At 43.8% G+C, this 27375-nt stretch overlaps 3 protein-coding genes across 3 annotated transcripts; 2 read left to right on the top strand and 1 right to left on the bottom strand.

The window, feature by feature from the left end:
• The first annotated feature begins 10959 nt into the window (after positions 1-10959).
• On the top strand, positions 10960-12650 carry LOC115392781 (progestin and adipoQ receptor family member 4-like). The gene is made up of 3 exons (XM_030097369.1): positions 10960-11171; positions 11923-12141; positions 12217-12650. The coding sequence occupies exons 1-3, from the start codon at positions 11006-11008 to the stop codon at positions 12648-12650; spliced, it is 819 nt and encodes a 272-aa protein (XP_029953229.1). The 5' UTR covers positions 10960-11005.
• Positions 12651-13091: 441 nt separating this feature from the next.
• pelo (pelota mRNA surveillance and ribosome rescue factor) lies at positions 13092-17629 on the bottom strand. Its single transcript, XM_030097365.1, has 13 exons — positions 17168-17629; positions 16285-16377; positions 15792-15942; positions 15544-15634; positions 15289-15452; positions 15097-15157; positions 14728-14889; positions 14596-14642; positions 14428-14501; positions 14272-14343; positions 14027-14101; positions 13858-13889; positions 13092-13657 (listed from the first exon to the last, which is right to left on the bottom strand). Exons 1-13 carry the CDS (start codon positions 17206-17208, stop codon positions 13563-13565), a joined length of 1158 nt encoding a protein of 385 aa, XP_029953225.1. The 5' UTR covers positions 17209-17629; the 3' UTR covers positions 13092-13562.
• A 112-nt stretch (positions 17630-17741) lies between these two features.
• LOC115392779 (serine/threonine-protein phosphatase alpha-2 isoform-like) lies at positions 17742-23475 on the top strand. The gene is made up of 7 exons (XM_030097366.1): positions 17742-18103; positions 18975-19106; positions 19781-20011; positions 20793-20897; positions 21646-21869; positions 22340-22474; positions 22585-23475. Exons 1-7 carry the CDS (start codon positions 18049-18051, stop codon positions 22678-22680), a joined length of 978 nt encoding a protein of 325 aa, XP_029953226.1. The 5' UTR covers positions 17742-18048; the 3' UTR covers positions 22681-23475.
• The last annotated feature ends 3900 nt before the right edge of the window (positions 23476-27375 follow it).

The raw sequence follows: 27375 nt of genomic DNA, 5'->3' as shown, positions 1-27375 counted from the left end.
CACATACTCATTCTGCATCAACATGGCTGCCGCTGAAAAACAATCATATCATCTTGAGTTTAGCGACACATATCTCTATTTCCAACAGGCCAGGGTGGAGCTGGGAGTAAACCCATGAAGGGATACGGTCAGACACCTTTTGGAGCCGGTAACTAATCTTTTTTTTTACTTTCTTCAATTGTCTCAAACTCTCAGTTTGACACAAAGACACTTTGCCTCTATATGGGTGTCGTTTAGGCCCCGGTATCGGAATGGGACCCTCCAGAAGTATGGGCGTACCTCAGCTTGCAAGAAACCAAGGAAGGGGTGAGAGAAGTCAGCGATCCTGTCCTGAGGCCGTCTTCTGAAGCCTCGACTAACAAACTCTGCATTTGTTCTTTCAGGATATGGAGGGAATGGTTATGGAGCTCATCCTATGGGAGGTTAGTCAAAGAAAAATCACCTTTAAATCGTGTAAAATACAGTTAGTTTACCGTGGTGAACGTTTACAGGCTACAATGGCGGCTATGGCAGCGCGGGGTTGGGTCTGGGTCCGCGCTATGGAAACGGAGGGATGAAGGGACCGATGCAAGGTGAGACCGTCGACAAGCGTTTTCACACATTTATTTATTTTGTCATGTTTGGATCAAATTGTTCCGTTCTCTGACTGTCGTATTTTAGGTTATGGGGCTGCAGGTGGTGTGCAAAACGGGCAGGGTGCAAAACCCAATGGTAAACGTCACACGTCACAACAAACAGGAAATACAGAAAACAAAGTGGAACATCATCTGAATTCGTTGTTTTCTAACGTTTGAAGGTTATGCTGGAGCCAGAGCACCTAATGGGAACGGAGCCAAGCCGAATGGTGGGTTAACGTGCACGATTTGTTTATTTGTTTGTTCATTTATTGTTGTTTACACATTTCTTCATGTGAAGGTTATGGATACCCGAGTGGTGGAGCCAACAAGCCGGCCAAACCAGGTACGACGACATGACGTCACTGTGTAATCTGTCTGGAAGTAATCTTTAGTGTAAGTGGAAAGTGTTTTAGCGGTATTGAGTGATGCTCTGACGAGAGAAATGAATGTAATGTGATTTTTAGGTTATGGCAATGTCCCGAATGGATACGGTCCCAAACCAAACGGTAAGAATCAAAACGATTCAACTTGATGAATGAAAATAGTGAAATTCAACTAAATGTGTTTTTATGAATGTTTTCCAGGATATGGAAACCCCAGAGGAGGAGCAGGGATGCCCCAACAAGGTGAGACTTCACTTCTAAAACATTTTACTAGATATGCTTCAGAAAGTTGGAGGTTCTTCTGTAATAATGAATTTGACTTGAAGGTTATGGAAATGGAGCTGTCCCTAATGGATATGGAAACAAACCCACCGGTAACTGCTGCTTTGTCACTGTCTGGTTGCTAATATAAATCTTAATCCTTTTGAAGGATGGAAGTTTAGTTTTTTATGTTTGGCTTCAGGTTATGGAGCGGCGAACGGAGCTGGAGCAGGCGCTCCCAAAGGATACGGAGCTAAACCAAACGGTGATGTCCTGCTTTTGTTTATAAAGATATAACATGATGATAGATTATAACACATAGTTTCACTTGAAAATTTACATCGTGCAAACACAACAGCTTCATGTTGTGTCTGGTTTGACCTCAGGCTATGGAGCGGCAAACGGAGCAGGTGTTCCCAAAGGATACGGAGCCAAACCCAACGGTGGCGTACTCCTAAAACACATATCTACTTACAGATATACCTACATTGTTTTCAATTAGAAATGAAATAGTTAACATATTTTCAATTAAACAGGGGAATTATACAAGTATAATGTCTTTAAAAAACATTTTGTTCAGGATAGATGTTGAAATTCTTGGTATCAGAAAGTCTTTGTTGCCCTCTGCTGGAAATGGTTCTTAATTTTTCCACTTGAATGTGACTTGGATGTTGTCACAGTGAATTTTAAGTCATTTTTTCATGACCATGAATATGTACATGTAAAAAAAAGAGAGACACTGAAAAATGTGTGTATCCTTCAGATAGTTGATTTTAAGATCTTCCGTGAGCATCGATCTTGATCCCTTATTGCTCCTCTTTTCTCCTCAGGTCCAGCAGTCAGAAACGGCGCTCCACTGGGTGGATATGGAGTCAAACCAAATGGTGAGTTCCGGCTATAAATCTCTGTAGAATAAATGCCAGGGTAACTCCAGTTTGGCTCAAAGTATCTGAAATAAATAAGTAAATTTTATACTTGTAACCAGGGACTGCAGATGGAAACTAGCTGTGTAGCTATAATCTGGTGCAGAACATCTCTGTCTTGAACTTAATGTCTCTGTACATTGTCCCTTCAAATAAAGACTAAACTAAACTAAATGTAATGCGCAGGTTATGGCGGACCGAGCGCCGGCACCAAGGCGGGCTCTAAAGGAGTTGGAGGAGGTGAAAGTGTGTACAAAAAACAAGCTTTATTAAGAAGTGATTGGGATTTGGATTTGTTTTTTTAATGTATTAATGAACACATTGTGTTTTGTAGACTATGGCGGTCCTGCTGGTGGACCCAATGGACACCTGCCTAAAACTGGTAAATGTCCATATATTAGTTGTTGTAACTTTTTCTCTTATTTTAATTATTGCTGCTGTTATTTTACATCCCGACACATCGATCTCTCTTGGCTGTCAGGCTATGGGGGGATGCCAAACGGAAAGGGTCAAACTACAAAAGGAGTGGGTGACTTGAACGGAAAGAGCCTTAAAGGTGGAGTCGTCCCTCCGGAGCAGCCCACCTCGGCCCCGGAGGAGGCGCCGCAGCCGGCGGCGACCGAAGCCGAGGTGCCCGTCGCTCCCGAGCCCACCAGCGGCATCATCGTCATGGTGACGCAGGAGAAACACAAGAAGCTCCCCTCGCCGGTGCCACAAGGGAAAAGCTACAAACACAAACCCGTCGTCCCTCAGGCGACACCTGCACCGGCGCTTCCCGAGGTCATTGACCCCAATCCTGCTCCTGAACCCACACCGCAGCCTGAACCTGAACCTGAACCAGAACCTGAACCTGCTCCTGCACCCGTGGGCCCCAAGGACAAGAGTCCGAAGCACCCCAAATCTGGACCTGCTCCGGGTGTTCCCCAGACGAACCCAGCTCCAGAGCCTTCAGCTCCACTCTCGAAAGGCGAGTTCAACATGGAGAGGGAAAGACTGCAGATTCACAGGGTTGTTCACGACACACAGTACAGAATTAACCTATCGTTATCTAAGGTTCCTGTCACCTTTCTTCAACTGTTTCTCTAATCATTCATCCATGAGAGTGAATGAAAAGTTTCCCCAAAATGTGAAGTTATCAACATTTTAGGAAATGCATGATTAAGGAAATAATTCGTTTTATGTCACTGCAGTGTGAAAGCCGTCACTTCACTGTGCGGTCAGCCTCGTCTTGAGCTCAACTGAATGTTTAATTTGATGACTAAAGATAAAGCTGCCAGAGTTCAAACTAATTAATATTTCACAAGAAAGTGATGACTTTCCATTTTCTTTGTTTCAGATAACGGAGGAGCTTCAGTCTCTAAGGGACAGGGAGTCAAATCTGGTAAATATTTCTCTCAAGAAATCGGTGTAAAGCGGAAGTCTGTTATTCTGTGACCATGCAGAGAGCTATTCCAGGCCGTAAACCCCCTGGAACTATTTTGTTGTCTTTGCGTGTAATGTAGCATCACTACTGGTGCTCAGAAAGACATCAGGAGTCAGTTGGGTTTATTTTTAAACTGTAATCGGTTGTGCTTTAGGCTGTGGATCATCAGGAGTTCCAAATGGACAGTGGGTGAAAATACCTCGACCTGGTAAACTACTCTTTTACCATATGATCAGTTCTATTTTTTTTATTGTGTTTACATGATGAATTCTATCTTTGTTGAATGCGGTTTGTATCCTACCCTAACCCTAACCCTAACCCTCCTCATAAATGGAAATGAATTGCTCCACTAGACTCAAAAAATAGTTGAAGTGGTTCTATGAAGAAAAAAAAGACATTCAAAGACAAAAGTTGCTTCAATATTGTCTTCTGTTGTTTTTATTGCAGGTTATAATGGAGGACCTGGATCATCTGCAGGCACAAACACTAAAGGTACTTGTTATTATTATATTTTTTTTAGAATTAGAACAGGACTGTCGGGAATCGTTTTAATAAGGATGAAATCTAAAGCATGAAAATGCCTTTATGACCGATAAAGAGTCAGAAAATTCTACCTTACATTGCCTGATTATGAAAGCTGCCATGGACAGCCACGTTTGCATTGATTTGTTCTGGATGCAAAACAATATCAAACTCTCCAGAGTGGACTGTGGTTGGAACAGTAAGAATATTTTGGATATGTCTGGATTTGATCATTTAAATCTCAGTATTTGAAAAAAAGAAAAAGGTTGATGTCAGATTGTTCTCTGCTGTTTGTGTGTTTCAGGTTATAATGGAGGGGCTGGAGGATCAGCTGCCACAAACACAAAGGGTGTGTTTCTCTTTCTGGGCTTCCTCCTAAAGATAATGGGCTTTTTTGATTCACCATCCTGCTACGAGAATGAATGAAGACCTTTAATTTCAGCAAAAATATGTTTTTTGTATCAGGTTATAATGGTGGCGCTGGAGCATCGGCCGGCACAAACACTAAAGGTACATGAGTTTAGATTTTGAAATTCTTATTTGAGGTTTAATACATTTCAGACTACTTTATTTACTTTATTGGGAAAAACTCTACTGAGAATTATTGTGTTAGAGGACACTGAATTTATTAGAGAGGCGTTAATGTGAGGATATTAAGGCGTTAATATTATTTATTGATATTGTTTCTGGTGTTTTTGCAAAGATAATGATGCTGTGGCATCTGTTTCCAAACTTCTTTTTCAGTTTTCACTACCGTATACAAATTTTAATGTGATGTTTGTATTTCAGGTTATAACGGAGGCGCAGCAGCATCTGCTGACACCAATACAAAAGGTACCTGTGCTTAAAAAAATGAAAGATTTATTTACATTGGGTTTTTTTGTTTGTTTGTTTTAGTATTATGCCATTTTCTTCACCATTCTAACAACTTCTATTATGTTTGCAGCCTAAATTTGTTTTAATGTGCTTTTTTTTTATATTATTTAGTTTAGCTGGCTTTTTTGTTTTTTTCCCTCCGCTTTAGTAATTACTAAGTTTACCTTTAAAATGTTTCTTAATTTTGTTGTATTTATTCCTTCTGCATCATATTTTTGTCTTTGAATTGAGCCAACCTGCCTGAAAAGCGTTATATAAATTAAGTTTGAACAAGTGATTAAATGGACGTGGCTCTGGAAAATGAAAGATGTGTAAAATCACAAATTAGACTTCTAAACATACTGTACAACTAACCTAATACATTTGTAAGGTTCAGAGATGTTCTTAGTTTATGTTCTTATGTCTCTTTTTTCTGTTATTCCCCCATTGCTTCCCCAGTTACACCGAATTTGTGGCTCCACTTTACAAATACAGAAAAATATCAAACTGTTGTCAGTTTGTTAGAACTACAAATGTCAATGTGACCTTGTGACGGTTATTGGTTTATTTTATTATTATTTCAGGTTATAATGGAGGCGCTGGAGCGTCCGCCGGTACCAATACAAAAGGTAACCTTAAGATTGAAGGATTGATGTTTTACAAGTTGAATGTTGATGAATTAGATGCATTAGATGAATGCTTTTCCTAGTTAAATAAATAATGACTAATGAGGCAGAAACGTTTATATGTGGCTGCGGTTTCATTTATTCATCTGTTTCTCTCACTTTTTTTTATTGCAGGTTTAAATGGAGGCGCTGGAGCTTCTGCTGGAACAAACACAAAAGGTGCCTGAACACTGTGACTCTGCTTTTACATTCACATTTTACTGTTATTCATCTTTTCGGTTCTTTGATTTAATTTCAGGTTATGGAGCTGGTACCCAAAACGGACATGGTGCCAAACCCAACGGTGAATCTTCTTTCTGCGAAGGACTGAAATAAGAGTCATTTCTTGATAAATAATAAAACCTGCTGCCAGTTCAATGGCTGCTTAATGCAGGAATTATTGTTGATGGAGTCACGATGAAGCTGTCCTGCTGTTTAGGAAACGGTGCCAATGGTGGAGGGTATCCAAACGGAGGAGGTGTGAAAGCAAATAAACCTGGTATGGAGCCTTCGAATGCGTCATTTCAGTGAAAGTGTCTTAATCTGATGTTTTGCTTTTACATATTTCATCTTTTCTTTGAAAGATTCAATCAATTTTGCACTAACTTTCTTAGATTTTTTTTTATTATTATTATTTCATCATTTAGATGGTTTGCTTTTCCAAAATAATCATGTAAAGATGAATTTTTATATATTTGATTGATTTGTTTGTGCAAAGCCTTTAAACCAGGAGGCTATGGCGTCCCTGGACTCGCTAATGGATATGGAGCAGGTGATATTCCTTTTCGATGTAACTCTATTGAGAAGCTAAAGTATTTTGTCATGTTTCTTTTATTCTCGAGGACATTTAAATGAGTTTCATCCTGTTTTCTGTGTGCAGGATTCGGGTATCCTTATGCAGGACAGCAACCTGGTAAGTTATACTCAAAGCTGAAAGCAGGTTAAAGTTAAAACCTGAAGTTGTAGTTTAATATATTCTGATCATATTCCTGTGTCCGTTCAGGCTACGGACAAGGAGGCTATCTTGGAAACGGTAATTCATACGGAGGTGAGGCTAAAAACTGAGTCTAGAGTAGCTCCTCAGTGACCAGTCTGTGAAGTTTTACTGAAATTCATACGTCTTCTTCAGGAAATGCCGGCCTGAGTGAAGCAAGTAAATCCAAACCAGGTATTCCTCAGTATCTACTGAAATGTGAGTGCGTGATTTAGTGTCTTCTGTAAGCTCTAAACACAAGGAGGCTTGTGTTTTGCAGGGTATGGAAATGGGTATGGAGGTGGAGTACAGCCAGATTATGCAAGTAAGGGCATCTGATTAAATTTAGAGCAATACAATTTGTTTAATTTGGGGTAAAACAAAGAAAAAGTCACCTTTTTTTTCTTCAGGTCTTGGCCAGGGCGTTCCCACTGCTGACGGTAAATCAGGTAAATCACTTTACCATGTGCACTTTCAGATACATCGAAACACACCTTTGGAAAGTTTGAAGAAGCTTAAACATATCAGAAAATCCAGTGAAACGAAGGGGAAACACTCAAACGCTGTGACTCACACAAGAACTGAGATCAAGAAGACTTGAATCTTTAATAATTCTACATTACTCTGTTTATGCAGGAGCCTCCAGACAGATCCCTTACAACGGCGCCCCCGTCGTCCCTGCTGGACTTGATGGTGAGACTCTGAACGTTCGTCTGATTGCAGCAGTGAGGTGAAAAGATAACAACAAGCATCTCTTGTAGGAGTGAGTCAGTTTGAACCTCAGTCTGTTGGCTTGGCTCCAAATGGAAAGATGGGCGGCGTCATGTACGGCGGTAGGTTTAACCTCGCTTTTAAATCTGCAGTGAAGTAGCTTTTACCGAGAAGAAAACTATTTAAAAAGAGAGAATTATTTATGATCTTGAGATGCAGCCCATTAGAGCGTCTTTTTAATTGGTTCCAGGAATGGGCGGGTTGCCCTTCGGTGGTCAGCCACTTGGAATGAGTCCAGAGAAGTCCAACGCCAAGTACGGTGAGTCACTCATGGAGAACGCTGCTTGTAGATCATTATGTCTCCACTCTCCTCACTGTCAGACTTATAATATCTATGCTTGTTCTTACCTTCCTCTCACTCAGGCATCGGGGGCCTGCAGTTTGGAGGACAGCCCCTCAATACAGGGATCAATGGTGGAGGGAAGTTTGGTACGTCTGACATTGTTTTATCAGTTTGTGGGTTTTTAAAGAACCGTCTCGTATCAGTTCAGGTCAATATTTGGCTCCAACGTTTATGGCTTCCCTCCAGGATATGGAGGAAACCCCTACGGGCCTGCAGGTGACGGTCAATATGGTGAGAACAGATCCGACCGAAAAGCCTACTGTATTTTACGCCTGAAAATGAAGAGCAGCATTCATATCCTGATTTATTCCCATTTAAAAATGCTTCCAGGTGGTTTTGGTGCTGGTATCGGAGGGGATCCTGCTCCAGGAAAATATGGTCAGTCTACTCAAAATGTACAAGTCAAAGACAAACACACCTTTTATAATAATTACTCATGAAGTTAAAAACTTAATTTCATGATTTTTTTCTTTCATTTTTCGAATATATTTGTTTTATTTGATAAGTCATGCCATAACATCTGTAAGTAATTTGAATGACCTCTATCTGCTCTCAGGATACGGTGGATTCCCGAATGGAGGGCAACTTGTCGGCAATGGAAATCCAGCCGGCAAATATGGTGAGAAATCGGCTCATTTGTTTCCAGCTGTGATTTGTTTTTTTAAGTACACACTTAAACCTCAGTCACTATCCCGTCTCCAACAACCCTCGTCGTCATTCGTAGGTTATGGTAGACTTCCTTTTGAAGCACAACCAGCTGGACTGAGCCCCGAAGCAAAGTCAACAGGCCAATATGGAGGTAAAAACACTCTCTGAGAAACGTTTGACTTTTTGAGAAGTAGGTAAGTACTATCATCCCTGAAAGTGAAAAGAGATCATATTAATTATGAGAAAAGTAATCATGCTTTAGCCACTATTCCAGACATGTTTGTATTCAGGCTTGTATAAACATCCTGTCTTCACTCATCTTATTTAATTTTTTTTATTTGTGCCTGCAGGTCTGATAGGGTCACCTTATCAGCCGGAGCCTCTCGGACTGGGACAGAACGGACAACTAGCAGGAAAATATGGTGAGACAGAGTAAATCCCATAACTCTGTAATGCTTTGTTTGGTTTGACATGTAATTCCTGTACTAAGGTGGAGCTGAAGGACCATACGCACCACAGACTCTTGGCCTTGGGGGTCAAGTAAAATCTCCAGGGGAATATGGTACTGGATAGTTCTTTTTTCCCATTTGTTGTTGTTTTTTTATCTTTAAACAATGGATTTACACCATTTTCTCAACAGGTAACCAAGGAGCTTATGAGCCACAGCCTCCTGAATCTGCACCCGAAGGTATTTTAAAACGCCTTATTTTGTTATTTTTGCCACAAATTGCATGATTTTTTTTCAATTTGAAATAAAACAAATAATCTATACATGTATCTCTTCTTGTCTTTAACAGATCCAGCTGCAGGATCATATGAACCTCTGCCTGTGGAGCCAGACTCAGCAGGAACATCCTACGGTATGTCAGGGGAAGAAATCTCCTCCTGAGAGGTGTTTAGGATATCGATACCCCGAATCGTCACTCTGATTTAATCTGTTTTTCTCCTGGCAGTGAAAGGAGAGGTTCCGACTGCAGCTCTCGCAGCTGGAGGCGAGGACGGGCCTGCTGATAGATACGGTAGGTCTGAATCTGCAGCATCATCTCTTGTGGCTCTGCTGCTTTCAGCTGTTAAACTGTTTCTGTCGCTTGCAGATAATTTGGGATACATAAATGGACGCGTGCAGCCAGAAGGTGATTCAACAATAAAAGCTGCATTATGAAAACCAGAAGAGTGTCTGTGTTCTGAACTGTTCCTGCCTCCTTCATAGTGGCTTCATTCCCAGCAGCCCCCACCGCCGGCCCCGGCCTGGCCTACCCGCCCGGCCCCGCCGAGTCCTCCTTCCCGCCCGACCTGCCGCCTGAGGCCGACGTCCAGGACCTGCCCGACCCGGCGGGCGCGGCCGGCCTCGTCCCGGACTCTGCGCCGGCGGCGGAATCGCAGGGCGGCGCGGAGGAGCCCGAGCAGCCCGACGACCTGCTGCAGCAGCAGATGCCGCGGCAGCTGCACATCCAGCAGCACCTCAAGCTGCATTTTCACCCACAAGGTGAGACCCAGATGCCTCTGGAGGGGCAACATTTCACATCTCAGTCATACTGATGTTAATGTTTTGCATGTTTCTTTTTTTCAAAGGAGCAAAAAACAACAAATACGATCTGAATGGCTTTTTCGGGAATAGCGGCTATCAGGGTAAGACCACACTTCTTATTTTCCTCTACTGTTTATCCTCAACCATCCTGCTTATTTTTATTTATTTTTTTTTCCTTCACAGGGTAACTCAGCCGATAACCATCCTCCCTTTGATTGTATGTGTCTTGATTGTATGTGATTTGTATTCTTTTGTGCCTGTCAAATAGTGTTGTGGCCATGTTTTTGTGGTTGTGAGTATGAGGTGAACACATTTCAACATTTTCCAGTTTTACTGTATGTTTTCAGGCATCGTTTGTTGCTCTGCACTTACTGTTCACTCTACACAAATACAATGTTGGAGACATAATATAGTGTGTCTGCTGCATCTGGTCAGTATTTTTATATATAAAAAAAACCTGTCAGTTTTCTTAGAATATCAATATATTTCTACTAAAATAATCATTCATTTTATTTATTTACCATGGGAGAGGGTTTTTTAATGGCTTTTTGCAATAATAAGTTGATTATTGTACAGTATTTGATTGAATAAAACCATTTAACAATCCCAAGAGTGGGGAATGTTTGTGTTCTTATCCGTTTGTGTTTCAGAAAACTCCCTTTTAAATGCCATGTAGAAATCGTGTCAGTGTAGTAGATTAAGAATGCATGTTCAGTCTGCAAAAAGGGAGAACGCTGGAGTTGTATTATGCTTCATTCTAAGAACAGTGAAGTTGAGGCATGAGCTCGTTATAAGCCACAACCAGGCAGAGCTGCAGCCTTGCACATGGCTTTTTTTTTTGAGGATTACCCCAGCTTAGCAATAAAAGCCGCTTTCTGATTGGCTCCACTGAAAGCATGCCACTTGGCCAGCTCAACAGGTTGCTTGCTTGGAATTACACCTGTCCGGCGATGGGTTCGGGGACCAGGGTTTCCAGCTGGTCACGTTCAGGACCGTGACCCAGGGTCCCGAGCGTGGCCTCTCTCTCTCTCTCGGGATGCGGGGAACCGGGACCGACCTCTAAATGTGAGGCCTCCGGCCGCAGGAAGTCGCGATGGTGCTTTACAAAGGACCCCGGCTCTTGGAGTTTGCGAAAACTCCCTCTCACCTCCAGTTCAACAAATACGTCCTGACGGGCTACCGGCCGGTGTCGACGGCGCAGGAGTGCCTCAGGAGCCTCTTCTACATGCACAATGAGCTGGGGAACATCTACACCCACGGTGAGTCCACAAACTTTTGCATTTCGTTTGCTTCCAACTGTTCTTCTTCCTTTAGAAATCCACCTGATCGGGTGGGCTTTTCTGAGCTAAAGATTACAATGATTTGCAACCTCCAAAGCACATGTGAGCAGAACAGGTCACACACGTTTAAAACTCTCACTTATGGTCAGTCACAAGTACACCTGACAAGGGTGTGTTAATGAGGATATGGGGTATTAGCAGTAATCTGCCCTGGGAATCCCAGTCCTGGAAATATCCAGTGGATAACTAGGTCTTTAGAGGTGACAGATACGTTTCAGCCGAAGGCCTTGATTTATTTAGGGCAACACAGTCTAGAGAAGCACGTATTACTGAGGATTTTCAACATTGTAGTTCCCCTATTTGTTCATGTTTCCTGCTTTTTGTGCAGGATTTATGAGGAGAATTTAATTTCATTAAAAAAAAAAAAACTGGGGATGAGCTAAAAACTGCACAGCCTTGAACCTCCAAAAGCATCTTCTCCCCGCCTGCTCCATAAGTTCATTAACCCTGACACTGTTAACAAGCTGCAGTGAGGGGTATTATCGACGACCCTTCACTCTGCTCCTGTCAATAAACCAGAGGAAACACTTTCACATTTTCAAACACTGTGAAACATTTTCTTTCTCAAGTAAAATATGGAATCAGTCAATTTGTTCAACTGTCACTTATATAAATATAGAAATTCATCCAACTTTGATGTTCCACCTCCCTTCTTGTTCTTCCTTTCCAGGCATTCCTTTCTTCCTCTTCTTGGTGCTGCTGCCCCTCAGCATCCCCTGGATGGAGGTGGACAACGTTTGGATATGCGTGGCCCACTACCTGGCCTGCCTCAGCCCCACCGTCGGCTCGGTGGTCTACCACGTGTTCATGAACCACGTGGGAGGGGAGCACGTGTACGACACCCTGCTGTCCCTGGACATGTTTGGCGTCTGCCTCGTCAACACCCTGGGTAAAACCGCGGATAGGAACTCATCTGTCCCTGCATAATAGACATAGATGTGTTAACCAAGCTTTCTGCATCCAGGAGCGCTCCCCATCATCTACATCACCCTCCTCTGCTACCCAGCCGTGCAGCAGGCGGCCATGCTGACCTACATCCTCCTGTCGGCGTACGGGATCTACTGCGCCACCACGGCCCGCACCAACGTCCTGCGCCTGCGGGCCTTCGTCTGGCAGGCCCTGTTCCGCTTCAGCCTCTTCCTGTTCCGGGTGTACGGCAGCGGCGTGGGCAGCCCGCGCTCCCTGCGCCTCTTCGTCATCATGGACTCCCTGGCCGTGGTCGGCGGGCTCGTCAACATCGTCCAGATCCCCGAGCGCTTCAGCCCCGGCCTGTTCGACAACTGGGGCAACAGCCACCAGATCATGCACGTCATGGTCATCTGCTCCATCATCTACCTGCACTGGGGCACGCTGGAGGATTTAGCCTGGATTAAGAATTACCAGTGTCCCACCGAGTGACGGCGGCAGACGTAGCGAGTACGGGGAGGGGAGAGGAAGTCGTTTTAAAAAAATGCACTTTAGTCCTAGCTGCTGAAATTCTTCACAAGGGAACTTTATAATGTGAGATTTGCCAGAAGAAGAATAAGACAAATTTACAGTGTTGTAACTGTAGAACTGCAAACAACAGCACCATGTTGGAATGACGGTCCTGAGCATACTTGATTTATGGTGTCATAGTATGCAGTAGGCTGGGTTCTTATCGCCCATACAAACAGATTATAAATTGAAAATATTTATCTACATGGAATAAATTATATATTTTTATATCTTGCTCTGATCTGGGATTATTTCACTTGTCCAAGAGTGTGTGTGTGTGTGTGTGTGAGTGTGTTTTCAGTCATTTAAAGCTGCAAAAGTGAGTAAAGTACTGTTGAGCTGACAAAAATCAAGCAACACAAGTCGTTGCATGCTTTTGTTTATTTGCAAGAAACATAAGTTGTATATACATCTTGGGGGGGAAAAAACAAAATCTAATATTTTTTCTATTGCTAAATGTCACACACATTTCAGGATTTCATTTGCATTTTGGCAACAAATGTTACATTCACCTCCATCGTGCTACTGAATCAATCACCTTCAACTCAAAAGCAGCGAAAAACTGAAACAACGCATCAAATTAAGTTAAATTATGGCCGCTTCAGAAAACCGGGTGCTGATTAGGATTTGAAGGAGATGTTCGTGTTGCGGAGGTAGAAATCCTCGATTTTGACACAGCAGCTTTTCTCTTTTTTTTCTTTTGCAACACTCTGAATCAATGCATCCTTGTGTTATTTGTAACCAGTGACAGCCTCCCTCTGCTGTTCACGATCTGGCCTGTGTGTGTGTGTGTGTGTGTGTGTGTGTGTGCGCGTGTGTGCGTGTGTGTGTGGATCAGTCGTCGTCTGAGCTGCTCTCGTCTTCGGGCTCGGACAGGTCGGCGATGGGGAAGCGCAAGATGGCGGCGACGCCACTCAGCTGAGTCAGCTCTGAGGAGACAGTCCAGGAGAAGTCAATAGATGCTTATATAGTTTAATAGTTTTAAATATTTAAATAGTTATAAAATATAAAAGGGAGACTAAATAAAAAACAGTAAAAGTATAAAAATGCAAGAAATAGTCTGAAAAACATCAGGAGCTGCTGAGATTTTCTCAAGTGAATCGTCAAAACAGCTGTTTCTAGAACTTACGTTCGCCAGACACGTGAAGGCTGGAGAAGATTCTGCATGAAGAAAAGATGGAGAACTGATCAGCTGGATGAATAACCTTGAATCACACTCAATCTGGGCGACGCTGCATTAGCGAAACGGCAAATTCAAACACACTCTTTGTTTTTATCTGCAGTGCATTCAGCCTCACCTGACGTTGCCGCCGTTGTCTCTCACGTTGTCGACCAACCGGACGTAGCGATTCCTTGTTTGGATGTCCTGATGCCTGACACACACGAAAAAATAACACACACACGAACAATAAATCTTGTTTCAAACGGCAATTAAGAAGGTGCACCAACATGTGATGGAATAATTAACATATTTATATGATTTTGATAGAAAATGTTGATCTATCTTTAAAACTCGATGAGATAAACGTCTCGCCGTGCGTACCTGAACAGCTTGTCGCTTATCAGCAGGGTGTCGATGGCGAGGACGTCAGCTGCTTTCTCCACATGAGCCACTCTGGGGACACAGTAACACGGAGGGGAGTTGGTCGCCAGTGCGGCTCACAGATCGTCTCATTGTGGTGACACCGCCGTCGCTCACCCGTAGAAGGCTCTGTCAGGCTCGTGTTGGAGCATTTTATAGAAATCTTCCAGCGCTTTCACCTCTCCGGCCGCCTGAGTGTCAAACAGAAGCAAACAGAAGCTTTTTTGGTTTAATTTGCTTTCAGGATGACTGATAAAACTGAGGAATCATAGAACTGCTGGTCACCTTCGTATCAGAAAGCCTGCTTGTCACAGTGGGATCACAAAGGATTTCTGCAAGACAGCAAGCAATTCAGTGAGTCTCCTCCTCCAGATGAGCTGCAACGCGTCCAGTTCTCCAAAGTCCAGCAGCTCCTACCTTTGAGAGAATATTTATGACCTGATGACGAGTGAACCAGCATGAATTTGGGTCGATTCTCCAGGAGCAGCTTGTTATCCTGCCGCACTGCCTCCTTGTAAAGATAGGTGATGAACTGGTCTTTCACAAACCCCGGGCTGCCCACGAGCACACATTTCACCACTGGAGAAGAGAACACAGATGCAGATTTACACAGGATGAAACCAGTACACAAGATGACCCTGTCAATAATAACAATAAAAAAAAAAAAAAAAGTTGAAAAACAGAACATGATATACGTGCAACATGAACAATCGCTTCAAAAAAAGAGAACCAAGAGAGGAAAAGAGGAAGATGCTCTAAATGTCAGTGTGTGCACAGCGGCCGTACCGTCAAAATTGATGTGGCGAAGAATTGCCTGCATTACAGCCTCGTAGAATCTCTCCAACGCCTGAAAACAGGAACAGTTCAGCATTAAATACATAAAAATGTGGCGATGCTGCCGCGTGACGACCATCTGTGTGTGAGATCAGACGCCAAACTGACGATTTCCATTCAACATTCAGATCTGTGGCGATTGACCTTCTCGTGTTGGGTGCAGCTTCCCCGTCTCTTGCGAGGGATGGTGACTTCCACTTTGGCGCGGAGCAGCGTCATTGCGGGGGTCACCAGCACCAGGTTGGCCAGACCCTCCTGCATCACCACAGCCGCCACGTCTGCTTTCTGTGCCGCGTCACACGCCTGCTCTAAAACCACGCAAAACATACAGACATCCCCATCAGCTGTGTCTGCTTCATTCACTAAAATAAAACACAGTGAGCAGCATCGCCTGCTCACCGATTCGATCCAGCACGACGCTGTCCCAGTTCTTCTTAGCTAAAGTGAACTTTCTGTTGAGTTCGAGCTCAATAGTGTGGTAAGCGCCCATCTGGAAAGAAAAACCACAACAAGTTCACAGCAGGCAATCATGTTGAATCCAAAACACCTTGAAACTCTTTTCAGAACTGGGAAATACCAGATAAGCCACGTTTGGTGAGATCACCCCTATCTAGCTCCCAATATGAGGCTGATCCAAAGTCTCAGACCTTGACATACTGGTTCTCCTCGATGTTTGTGCCCTTCACCCTCAGCTGGCAGGCCTGGGAGTCGAAGTCGATCGTCTCCACACATAACGTCAAAGTAGTTCGAACCCTTGAGCTGCCGACGCTTCCTGTGGTTGACTCTGTCTGCACCTTTCTGCAAAAATGAGAGACAGCGGCACTTATTAGATACAATATATTTCAATACAAGCCTGCTTTCAGTCATAATCAGCCTTACATTCATGAGTACGAATGAAGTACTACTTTTCTAGCAATGGAGCAGCTCTGGTCACAATGATCTCAAAACAGTTTAAGTCAGATCCTGGTTAAACAGTAAAGATGATTCTGACTCATGACCATGTAATGACGACGCTTAATAAACCATTTACACTAATTCTTCTAATTCAGAAACTGGACACCTGAAAGACTGTTGCTTCTGCCACACAAGAGTTCTAATTGACATTTTGACAATTCTATGTGCTTTAGATTTCTTCAGTACCTGATAGTGGAAGCTCTCAGGCTGTCCCCGACCTGCAGCAGGTTGTAGGTGTGCCACATATCCTCCGCCTCTTCCGGCACCAGAGTCACCTGCCTAAAAGAGAGATGACAATCAGCTGCGTCTGACATGGAAACAGAAACACCGGGTAGTAGAGGACTCCCAAACATTTTCACCTGTAAAGTGTTATTAAATTTATATTAATAAAGCTTTTAGATTATTTATTTTCCTGTCTCAATCACTTTAGTGTATTTTATAAATTATGAAGATTAAGACTCAATCGCCTTATTTTGATGTACTTCCTTTGGTTCCTTATAAACCACTGTCTGAATGGTGCTATATAAATAAATTAACTTTGCCTTTTAAAGAGTAAGAGGATGCTGCCAAACCCTTACAAGCCTGTCTAACAAATTTCTCATTACTCTCAGTTCATTTAATTGGAATGGCGAAAAAAGTGGGCTTTACAAACAGCGTATATAAAAATGCCACATTTCCAGTAAAAATTTAATATTTTACCATAAAAAAAAAACTTTCCCATGAACTCATTACTGATTATGATATTATTTAGTGGTAATAACCCAGAAGACAGTAATAAACGTGTAATTATACACGTGATGTCTGTTTTGTTTACTCTGAGCTGTTCTGAGTGAAGCTAAAGCTGGAGTCTGGATGGCACCTTACAAGTTAGTCATGTTTTTGTCATGTGTTTACACGTATGAGCAAAAAAAAAAAAAGGTCTTCAGCACTATAAAGCGGAAAGATCCTAAAGTGACACGTTAGAAAGTGAGTTACAGACAGTCATTAACCACGATCACGTTGACACACGTCGGCAGCAGAGTAGCATGCTGGTTAGCTGACGAAGCTTTAGCCGCCGCGCCTCACTCACCCGGCGTTATCTTTCTCAATGTCTTTATGGAGTAACTTCATGGTCGAGCTCTTGCGTGGTTCAAATGGATGTGCTGGTGTCAAACCCACAGGTTCGCCCGAGTTTGAGTCATGTTTGTCTGTCAGTAAAGGTGGCTAAGGCATCCCTTGACTTGAGAATGAATCACTCCGTGCGTGTTTCCAGGCGCGGGGACATTGCGTCATGTTTCGCGTGCGTCGTCGATCCATCCCAACTTGGTCACTTCCGTGGGTGTCGCTTTTACTGCGCAACAAACACAAAGCCGCATAAACACAAATACCGCACAAGCATCGAAAAATGTACTTTAACTCGGTTTATTTTGCAAAGCCGGCAATCTGCAGCGAGCAAATAGGCACACATATCTTTTAACTAACGTCATTTATTTTACATTGTAGTTTGAGATAAGTAAATAATGACTGATGTTGAACGCAACCAATCAAGAACCACATTGGATGTATGAAAGCCCGCCTCTTGGAAAATATAACCAATCAGACGAAAACGATCATCCCACTTCCGTTCACCTCGCATTCAGCTAACGCTCGCCTAGCCTTTTTTTTGTCGATGGCATGGTGCTAGCAGCCGCGGCAGAAATACCGCTGTCACGAGAAAACCAAATACTTCAGGGCAAATTCGGAAATCTATTATAAAACAGTAGACTAATGTAGATTTCTAAATTACATTTTGAACAGTCCAGTACCCGACCTCAGGTTTTGAGGTTGCTAATTCAGCTCCAAGGTTAGCGGGCTAACGATAGCCGATTAACGCTAAACTACTTTTGGCTAACGGTAACTCGGTGCCCAACACACAGCTCTTACATTCTCCGGATAAGTTTTACGAAAAAACGACCGCTTTCGGGAGATAGCATGGCAGAAGCCGACAAGTTGAACATCGACTCGATTATACAACGTCTGCTGGAAGGTAGGACTCGGTATTCGGCTTGATATATATTCACGGTGGTAGCCATTTTAGCTAACGGGGGCTAGACAACGATAGCCGCCACAGATTGACTTCATCTGTCGTTTCATGCAAATGAGCACAATTTGAACTGCATCGTCCATTGCTTTTTGTCTACAAAAATCCAAAGTTTGCCTAAAATGCGATATGTATCTGTAATGTTCTAAATGTTTGATGTTGACTTTGAAGTGCATTATTGACGGAGTTGCCTTTATAAAACCACTGAATAGAACGAACCATTGCGCTGATGAATGGCCAGCTGTTAGTTTAACATAGTGATCTCAATTGTATGCTTTAGGTTGGGATTTTATCTTCTAAATTGTAATTCATGTTAACATGTACTTTGTACCAAAAACTACAACGAAAAGGCATTAGCTATTGTTCTAAATTACGACGATTTCCTTTAAATGCATCTTATGTACACACCTTTGACCCTGGAAATATTGTTGTTTACATGTGTACTTATTGAACGTGCTGATAAACATTAATCCATGAATGATTTAATAGTCTTCGATGTCATTACCAGCAAGTTTTTAAAAAAAATCTGGGTCTCTATAGTTCTAGTATTTTTTTTGTACTAACTTTTGTGAGTAACCATGCTCAAATGTCTGATTTGTGGTTGTAACCAAACTTTTTGTTGTAAAAAATCGTCTCAAGTGTATTTCCATAACATTTTAATTATTTCAATTTTCAATTATATGTACATATTGCTCTGCGGAAGGGAGAATAATCATAAAAGTAGGAGTGGAGACATGTCAATGTTTCAAGTTTTAAGTGCCAGATTGTTTTTACTACACTGTTTACAGCTCTTGTTTTGTTTTTTTCTTCACCATAGTGAAAGGCTCCAGACCTGGGAAAAATGTTCAGCTGACAGAGAATGAAATCCGTGGTCTCTGCCTCAAATCCCGGGAGATCTTCCTCAGCCAGCCAATCCTGCTCGAACTTGAGGCGCCCCTCAAGATTTGTGGTGAGGCTTAGCTGTGTTCTTTAGCGCCAAGGGAATTCTCGAGTGTGGTCACACAGCATTTTCAAACTCTCTGGATGGCTGTTGTGGCTTAGAGTGCTGGACTAATAAGAGGAGGCTTACACTGACATAATGTTGTGTATTCACATGACCAAATGCTGTGGGCTTTCTAAATCGCAGTTCATTCGAAGCAGACTGTCTTTATAAACAACATGTGAGCTGAAATGTTTGAGAATACAGTATGGCTCCGACCTTGCCACACAAAGAACTGAATTGACACACTGATAATAACTAATCTTTTGGACTTCAAGCTTCTCAGCTTCTCCCTCTCATGCTACTTTTCCAAGTTAACACCAATAAAAAAGGCAACATTTTAGATTTCAGTGACTGGGCAAGTTCACCTTTTATTAAAGATGATGAGCGTCAGTACACTAAGTGTTCAGTTGTCTCTTAAAAAAACAAACTATCAAGCAACACTGTAGCATAGACTGTTCCCCTTTAAGAAAAAAACACACATGACCATGAGCTTCAAATGTTATGGCCAATATCCATAATGCCAGGTGTTGTTGTACCTGTATTCCAGCCTCTTAGCCTTTGTTGTGCTCATACACACAACATGAAAATCACACCTTTGACCAGCATTCCTGTTCCTCCTCTCACGCTGCTTATCTCTACAGGTGATGTTCATGGACAGTACTACGACCTGCTGAGGCTGTTTGAATACGGGGGCTTTCCACCAGAGAGTAACTACTTGTTCCTGGGAGACTATGTAGACAGAGGCAAGCAGTCCCTGGAGACCATCTGCCTGTTGCTGGCCTACAAGATCAAATATCCCGAAAACTTTTTTCTGCTGAGAGGAAACCACGAGTGCGCCTCCATTAACAGAATATATGGCTTCTATGATGAGTGTAAGTCTTTCACCATAACAGTTCAACATCACTGACCTTTTGACTCAAAATCTAAACAGCACACACCCGGCCTTTTGTGTCAGCTCAGCTAAGAAACAGAAGGATTGCCAGTATCACTAATAGTGTTAAAAAAAATAACTATAATAGGAGAGGTATTCTCATAGAAATGTACAAGTGAAGTCTTCTCTCTGATAACCTTGAAATAGTCGGTGTATAATTTTAAATATATTTATTGAGAAAGTGGTGCTAAAAATATGACCATCTCCTGTTGATCGCCTGATGCATACGTTTCTCGAGATGTGGTTTGGTGGTTTCATGCAGGCTACAGTAGCTGCTTTGCACCGAAAGAACTCTGCTTCTCGCAAGTGTTTAGTCTGTTCTCGCCATGTGAGCAGGTTCATCGGGTACCAGAGTTATTGTTGAGCGCTATCTGCTTCTGTTACCAGTGTGCCGGCTTTCTGTTTTTATTATCAAGCGAAAATGTGTCCTTCACTTTGAAAAGAGATCATGAATCACCAGTTCCAGCATACTCGGTGAAGCAGCGCCCACAACGGTTCAAGCACATTGTGATTTTCAGTACTTTCATACCTGACAGTGAAACTAATCCAGTAACGAAAGTACACGTGATGCCGTAATGACCTCTCGAAACGACAGGCTGGGATAAAGCTACATTACAACTGATCGAGCAAAGTGGATTTCTAATGTGATGCAATAGACGCAAATGATTTTACACGCTTTGAGATTAGAGTGTGACTCACTTCTTTGGCTTTTCTTCCCACAGGTAAGAGGCGATACAACATAAAGCTGTGGAAGACCTTCACTGACTGCTTCAACTGTTTGCCTGTTGCCGCCATTGTTGATGAGAAGATCTTCTGTTGCCATGGAGGTATGCTCATCAAATAGTTCATTTGGCGTCTCTCCAGCGCGTCCGCGCTAACCTTCCTCTGCTCTGTTGTCTGTGTCAACATGATGGTCGGAGGTGTGCGGGTCTGCACTGGACTGAAATGTACTGTTTGTGCACGCACTTTCTATTCATAGCCACGGCTGTAGATACACAGGTCAACTTGAGGTTTCTGTGTCTAAACTACTGTAAAGAAAAAAGTTACAGTCACCCAGAATTTATAAGTGGAAGGAGGCGCTGCTGTGGAAACACCTGCTGAGGTTGACCAGAGTGACTGGAACAGAGAAAATGACCAAATCAACAGAGTTCAGAGTTCAGACGCCAGCAGCCCATTGCAGCTATCTTGTGCCTTCAAGAGCCGCCGTGCAGAGTGTATAAACAGGCACTGATAATCATGAGGGTAAATTCCACCTCCTGCTTCACAAGTGTATTGTTTCATAACACACATGATATTGCTTGTTAGAGTTATTCATTTATTTGGCACCTTCAACCTCTTATCGTCTTTACACACGGCGTGTCCCTGCGCATTTCAGTTCCTCTGTAGGCAGAAAATCTGCAACTAGATTTTATTTATTGTTACTTTTCAATGCTTTGAATTAACTTTTGCCATATTGAAAAAAAAATCACTTATAAATGTATGTAGTCTGAAGAAGTTGATGATCGCTCGATCGTTCTGATCCAGACGTTTGATTCCTGTCCTTTTGATGTGGAACTGACCCACTGTGTCCTTCAGGCCTGTCCCCGGACCTCCAGTCTATGGAGCAGGTGCGAAGGGTCATGCGCCCCACTGACGTGCCTGACCAGGGCCTGCTCTGCGACCTGCTGTGGGCGGATCCAGACAAGGACGTGCTGGGCTGGGGGGAGAACGACCGCGGCGTCTCCTTCACGTTTGGTGCCGACGTGGTCACGAAGTTCCTCCACAAACACGACATGGACCTCATCTGTCGAGCCCATCAGGTCAGTACAGGCAGAACAACTGGTCCTTAGACCTTTTTTTTTTTTTTTTTTTTTTTTTTTTTTTTCCCTATTTCAACACGTCATGCAGAAGTGCTGCAGGTGGAAGTGCTTTGATAGCAGCTGCAGCTAAGTGGAACCAGCAGGGGATCATTAACCCTTGAGCACTTTTTGGGTTTCCGCACAGCTTGGCAGTAACAGATTTTCTCTAAATATGTGTGGCAGTGTTTTGACAGACACAAGTGTTAATTGCAATAATTTAAGTGTTGTGGTTTCGCTCTGTTGTTAGACCTGTTGTACATACAGCAGTTCTATTGGTTTACTGGATGATCACCAGCGTTGAATCAAACATGTTACACAGTACTGGTAACATTCCGCTCAGAACTCTGCAGGCTTGTGTGTGAATGACAAACGTTCCAGATGATTCTTAATCCCCTGCTTGATGACTCTTCTTTCGCCGCTCTGTGCTTCAGGTGGTCGAGGACGGATACGAGTTCTTCGCCAAGAGGCAGTTAGTAACTCTCTTCTCGGCTCCAAACTACTGCGGGGAGTTCGACAACGCCGGGGCCATGATGAGCGTAGACGAGACCCTCATGTGCTCGTTCCAGGTGAGAGATCCCAAAACACACGGAGCAGTCACGAGGCGAATCGCATCATCTTTGTCATTTGTCCTCACCGTTTCTGTTCTCTCCCCCACCCCACTCTTTGTTCTCTACAGATTCTCAAACCTGCCGACAAGAAGCTGTTCTATAACAGCGGAGGGGCCATTGGCTCCGGACGCCCCGTCACTCCTCCCAGGAAAGCCAAGAAATGACACCAGTAGTTTGCCCTTGACCTTTGACCCAGCCCTCCTGCCCTCTCTACCTCTCTTCTCCTTTCTCTCACCAAACAGCCAGAAATCAAACCTATACCCAGGGCTTTTTTTCCTTTTTTATCTGTACTTGTTAAAACATTTAATGTTACGAATTGTCTGAGTGTGTGTGTGCGCGCGCGCGCGCGTGGGCAGACCACAAGCGTGTCCCGTCTGCAGGTGAGCATTAAAAATCATGTGTGCACGTGTACATTTTGTGTGAGAGTATTAGAGATTTATACTTTCCCCTCGCTCTTGCCACTCTTCCCGTGGAAAGGTTGAAACCACAGTGTCTGTCTGTACAGTAATTTGACTGAAAACGCAGTGGGCGCCCGCTGCCGCTGTCACCATGGATTTAGCAGCAGACCCCTGCCAGCAGGTGGTGTGTGTGTGTGTGTATGTGTGTGTGTCCCAGTGGAGGAGAGGGGGAGTGTTCCGGTTTCCCTGTCCTCTGTACTGTAAAATCTCCGCCACAGGGGTGTGCATGCAGTGCTCTGCCTGTTGGAGAGCGACGTCTCGACGGAGAGCGCCGCCCAATCAGAGCAGGCACGCACCTACTCTCCTTCATCTCACACACACACACACACCACACACACACACGCACGCACGCGACTCTTCAGATTCATATGAGCCAGAGCTGTAAAAACCCCATACAGTTTAGGTTTGTACAGATTTGATTACTTGAAAGAGATTTTTTGTGAATTCGTTTTGTAGTCTTTCATCAAGTTGACCAATAAAGCGCGAATCTGAGCTGCACCGCCTCCTCGTCTTCTCTCTGCTTCGTCACCCTTTACGCTCGTCTCTCTCTGAATGGTGTCAGTACAGTGAGTGAGAATGACGTCAGGACAATCGGACGGTGATTTGATGTTAACGGAAGAACGACTCCGTGAAATGCACATCCGAAAAACTGAAAATAAGTTATGAAGACTGACATTTTCAGTTACTGTATTTTTATTTTTGTTAAATTGGGAACTTGATATTCCTTTCATTGATCCATGTTTTTAATTTAGTTTGGATAGCCAACAGGAAATTCAGTAAATACTGCTTATTTTCAGCTATTTAGCTTTGCACTGTGTAACCCTGTTGAAACTCCTGATACTGGTGGAATTGGGACTGCTGCCATTGATCCGGCCGGACAGTGAGTGGATCTGTTGGCTGTTCTCCACAGGGAGGCAGTGTTATGTTCCTTTGACTCCACCGTGGTCCACTGGGCACAAAAACACATACCGATACATTCCTGAGTGAAGGTTAGCACCTCATGTGAACTACATCTACCAACTCCCATTTGTAATTTTTTTTTTTTTACAAAAATCTTTCATGATTTAAAAAAAAAAATGTCAAAAAAGCTTTATACCCATAAGGAACTGCTGATACGTCTTATCGCTCTGTCCAGTCTTCATTCTATATTTATCAAAAAAGGATCTTGTTTCCTTCTTAGGCATTTCTCGGGCTCTTTTTGCATTCATTCGTCTTCCTGTCATCGACGCCCTCTTTCAAGATGCTCACCCTGTCATTTTTGCTTTCCTTTTACAGGATCAGAGAGTTTAGAGGCCCAGGCCAGCCTGGCAGTGGGCTGGGTTTTGGACCGCCAGGGAAGGAGAAGTCTTGTATGGAAACTGATTTCCGGTCCGGTTTGAGGGACAACTTCAGCTTAACAAAAACATTAAAAGAAGAAAACTTAAATATTGTCATTTATTTCATAGATTCCGTTGCTCGTTCTTCCTTAGGAGCACGGTTCTCTGCGCACTTGAAGCTTGACGATGGCGTCTTAAGGTCACCCTTGACCGCCGCAGTCCGTTAGAGGCTGCCGGTTCTCAGATTCTCGCTGCAGTGCTTCCGTGGGATTATGTTTCTAAATTCTGTGCTGGTCTGTGAGTCTTGAAGACTGAAATGTGACCTTGTTCTCCAATCAGTGTAAGCGTGCTGCGCTCGATACTGTCGAGAGGAAAAACAACCCCAGAGGTAAAAAAAAACCCCAAAAAACCGAAGGCCGTTTTTCATGGGTTTGTGTGATCAGCCCCTGTTTTGAAGCATTTTTCTGGGTGCAATATTCACTCCAGTTGCATCTATCAACCCAAAAATAGTGTCCTGGTTAGATAACAGTGTCCCACTCAAAATAGAAAAGACATTGAAGATGTAGTATTTTTTTCAGGAGTTCGTCTTTCAGATGATACCAAATACTGTACATACTGGTTCATCCAGCTATGCGGGCCTGCAATACGAAGCCGTTTCGTTTACGGCCGCTATTATGACACTCCAGAAGGATTTTGTTCAGGAGACTTCAGTAAGGCCTTGTTAAAATATTAGGTTGAGCTGCAGGGACGTAAAAACCCTGTCGCTATTTAAATTAGGTAATTTAGGCAATGCACTTATTTGATTGATTGAAATGAGGTTTTATTGAGAGGAACTGAAGGGAATAAATCGATTTTTGTCAAAAATACAACCTCAAACTGAAAAGAAAGCTGGTTTAATAGAAAGAAACACTTTTATATCTCCGATGCTTTATGGCTAATCTAGATAAATACATGAATATCCATCAATATTTCCCCCAAAATGTGATCATATAGAAATAAGTGCTGCATAAACCGCTCTGCTGGAGTCTGGAGTTTCCCAATAAACGGCCTCTGCCGGCGATTTGCCGACGCCGTCCTCTAAAAGCGCCGCGCCAGCTCGAGCGAGTGACACTCCTGTAAAAATTAAAGCCACTTTTGATCAAGAGGTTTCGTTTTCCCGTCGGCTCCCCCGTGGCTTATATAGTGCGGGCCTAAGTGTGTGGAATGGTGCGAACAACCAAGGAACTCCTGGGTCCGGAGCGCCCACGCAAGATTCTGATGACGCCGTCGGAGTCGAATGCGTCCCCCCGACATCCCCTTCTTGATTTCTGTCATTAGATGAAAGTCAGGCTCACGAGCTGGGGGCCGCTCGGAAATAAAAAAGCAGCAAAGCTGTCCTGGTGCCATGCCCAGCAGCACAGTGTCACCTGCTCTATTTATATCTCGCGAGGAATTCTGGATTCAGAGACTCAGCTGCCACTTCTATTATTACTATTAGCTAATGCCGTAACAAGTACCCGGCTAACACCAGCTCCGCGGCCGCTTTATCCGCCGCCTTATTGCCCACGACTAATTGTGTCCACGCTGTCAATATCGGATGCGTTATTCAGATTTATGTTGTCGTTTTTGAAGCTTGGGGGCGGTAAGAAATGTCCCCGTTCCGTCGAGATGAAGATGCTGCCTCAGTGTGAATCTTCGCCACCTTCCCCACAAGTCATTTCTGGGAGTTTTTCCAACAACCCGATGATTGAGAACGTTTTTTTTTTTTTTTCACGACAACTGCAAATGGGAGTTTTTTCACTTCGTTATATCCACACGAATGCGGCGTTAATGGCGATAACCTTCTATAGGAGACATGTGAGGTCTTTCCTGGCTCCGTGTCTTTTAGGTGCCAAACGCCACCTCATCCCTGTCCCGCTCTGCCGGTGGCGTGCGTGTCAGCAGAGACCGACTTAGTTGCGTAAGGGTTCGCCATGTGTGCAGCTGCACCGCCACTTAACACTTTTGTACAGAACCGGGAACACGGGTAGGGTTCGCTCGCAGGCGGGGAGGGAGAGGGAGGGCTCGGCGGGTTAAGGCGGCACACGGCGATCCCTCGGCCCCCGGCACGCAGGCGTGGCGTGTTTAGCGCCCGGGGGGGGGGGGGGGGGGCCGACGGGTGTCCCGGCTCGGAGGGGTTTACGCCGTAGTAGTCCCTGGCTCACGCGGGGCACTGACACCTCGGCCTCAGACGGAGGCGGAAGATGGAGGGGAGCGAGGGAGAAACCCTATCCTTCTGGGATATTGAGTTAAATGTCAGTGCTCTGACCTGAGGGAGACACTGACAGGCCGACCCCTATCACAGCCCCCAAATCTCAGAGGTCACAACGGCTGTACGACAGCTGAGGCCCGAGGAGCGACTGGGTGAAACAGAGATGGGGCGCTTTGCAGAACGGAACAAATATAAAGTCTTTTAGCCGGTCCGAGAACGGAGAAGGTTCATGTAACATAAAGCCGTTGAGTTATTTTAGAAAACTGAACTTTTGGTGAAAACGACCGAATGCAGATGTTTCCTCACACCAGACGGCGCTGATCGCCTTCTGAAAGTAAGACGATCAGATCAAAATGCGAAAAACTTTGAGAAGGATTCCTCGTTGACACTTGGATGGCAGGAGCTTCAGTCACAGAGACCGCCGGGCTGTTTTGATAGTAAAACCAGGGAGACGTCTGCATTCTGATCTCAGGAACCGTCACACATAAATCATTTCATATCGTCGTCACTGGAGTAATACTGCATTCAAACATGAGATTTTTTGTTTATTTGATGGATATTTTTCCTCATTGGAAAGGTGACTGAGTGGAATTAAACAGGCTTGTCGACAGAGATGTAGAAAAGGCGTGTCGTTCACCAAAATCCTGAAAGCGAGTGAACAGTAAGAGCTGGATACTTGACGGCTACAGCGAGTTTTAGTCCAGTGGTTCCGTCTCGATCCGGCTTTACTTTAAGGAGGGAATCCGTTTGACGTGCTGAAGGTTCTTAGAAACCAGCTTCATCCTATCCCGAAACACCTCTCCCCCCTTTTCATTTCCTCTGGGTCAGTGTCACACAGGGCGAAGATACAACATG

Source organism: Salarias fasciatus, chromosome 8, assembly GCF_902148845.1.
Source record: "Salarias fasciatus chromosome 8, fSalaFa1.1, whole genome shotgun sequence".
NCBI classification, from domain to species: domain Eukaryota; kingdom Metazoa; phylum Chordata; class Actinopteri; order Blenniiformes; family Blenniidae; genus Salarias; species Salarias fasciatus.
The sequence above is the reverse complement of the archived record's forward strand: the minus strand, read 5'-3'. Positions and strand labels throughout refer to the sequence as shown.

Coding starts and splice junctions, on each gene's coding strand:
- pelo (XM_030097365.1), bottom strand. CDS start 17,208: ATGAAGTTACTCCATAAAGACATTGAGAAAGATAACGCCGG. Junction 14,890..15,096: donor TCGCCACATCAATTTTGACG/GTACGGCCGCTG, acceptor TCTCTTCTCCAG/TGGTGAAATGTGTGCTCGTG. Junction 14,643..14,727: donor TCATAAATATTCTCTCAAAG/GTAGGAGCTGCT, acceptor GCTGTCTTGCAG/AAATCCTTTGTGATCCCACT.
- LOC115392781 (XM_030097369.1), top strand. CDS start 11,006: ATGGTGCTTTACAAAGGACCCCGGCTCTTGGAGTTTGCGAAAACTCCC. Junction 11,172..11,922: donor GGGGAACATCTACACCCACG/GTGAGTCCACAA, acceptor CTTCCTTTCCAG/GCATTCCTTTCTTCCTCTTC. Junction 12,142..12,216: donor CTGCCTCGTCAACACCCTGG/GTAAAACCGCGG, acceptor TTCTGCATCCAG/GAGCGCTCCCCATCATCTAC.
- LOC115392779 (XM_030097366.1), top strand. CDS start 18,049: ATGGCAGAAGCCGACAAGTTGAACATCGACTCGATTATACAACGTCTG. Junction 18,104..18,974: donor TATACAACGTCTGCTGGAAG/GTAGGACTCGGT, acceptor TCTTCACCATAG/TGAAAGGCTCCAGACCTGGG. Junction 19,107..19,780: donor GGCGCCCCTCAAGATTTGTG/GTGAGGCTTAGC, acceptor TTATCTCTACAG/GTGATGTTCATGGACAGTAC.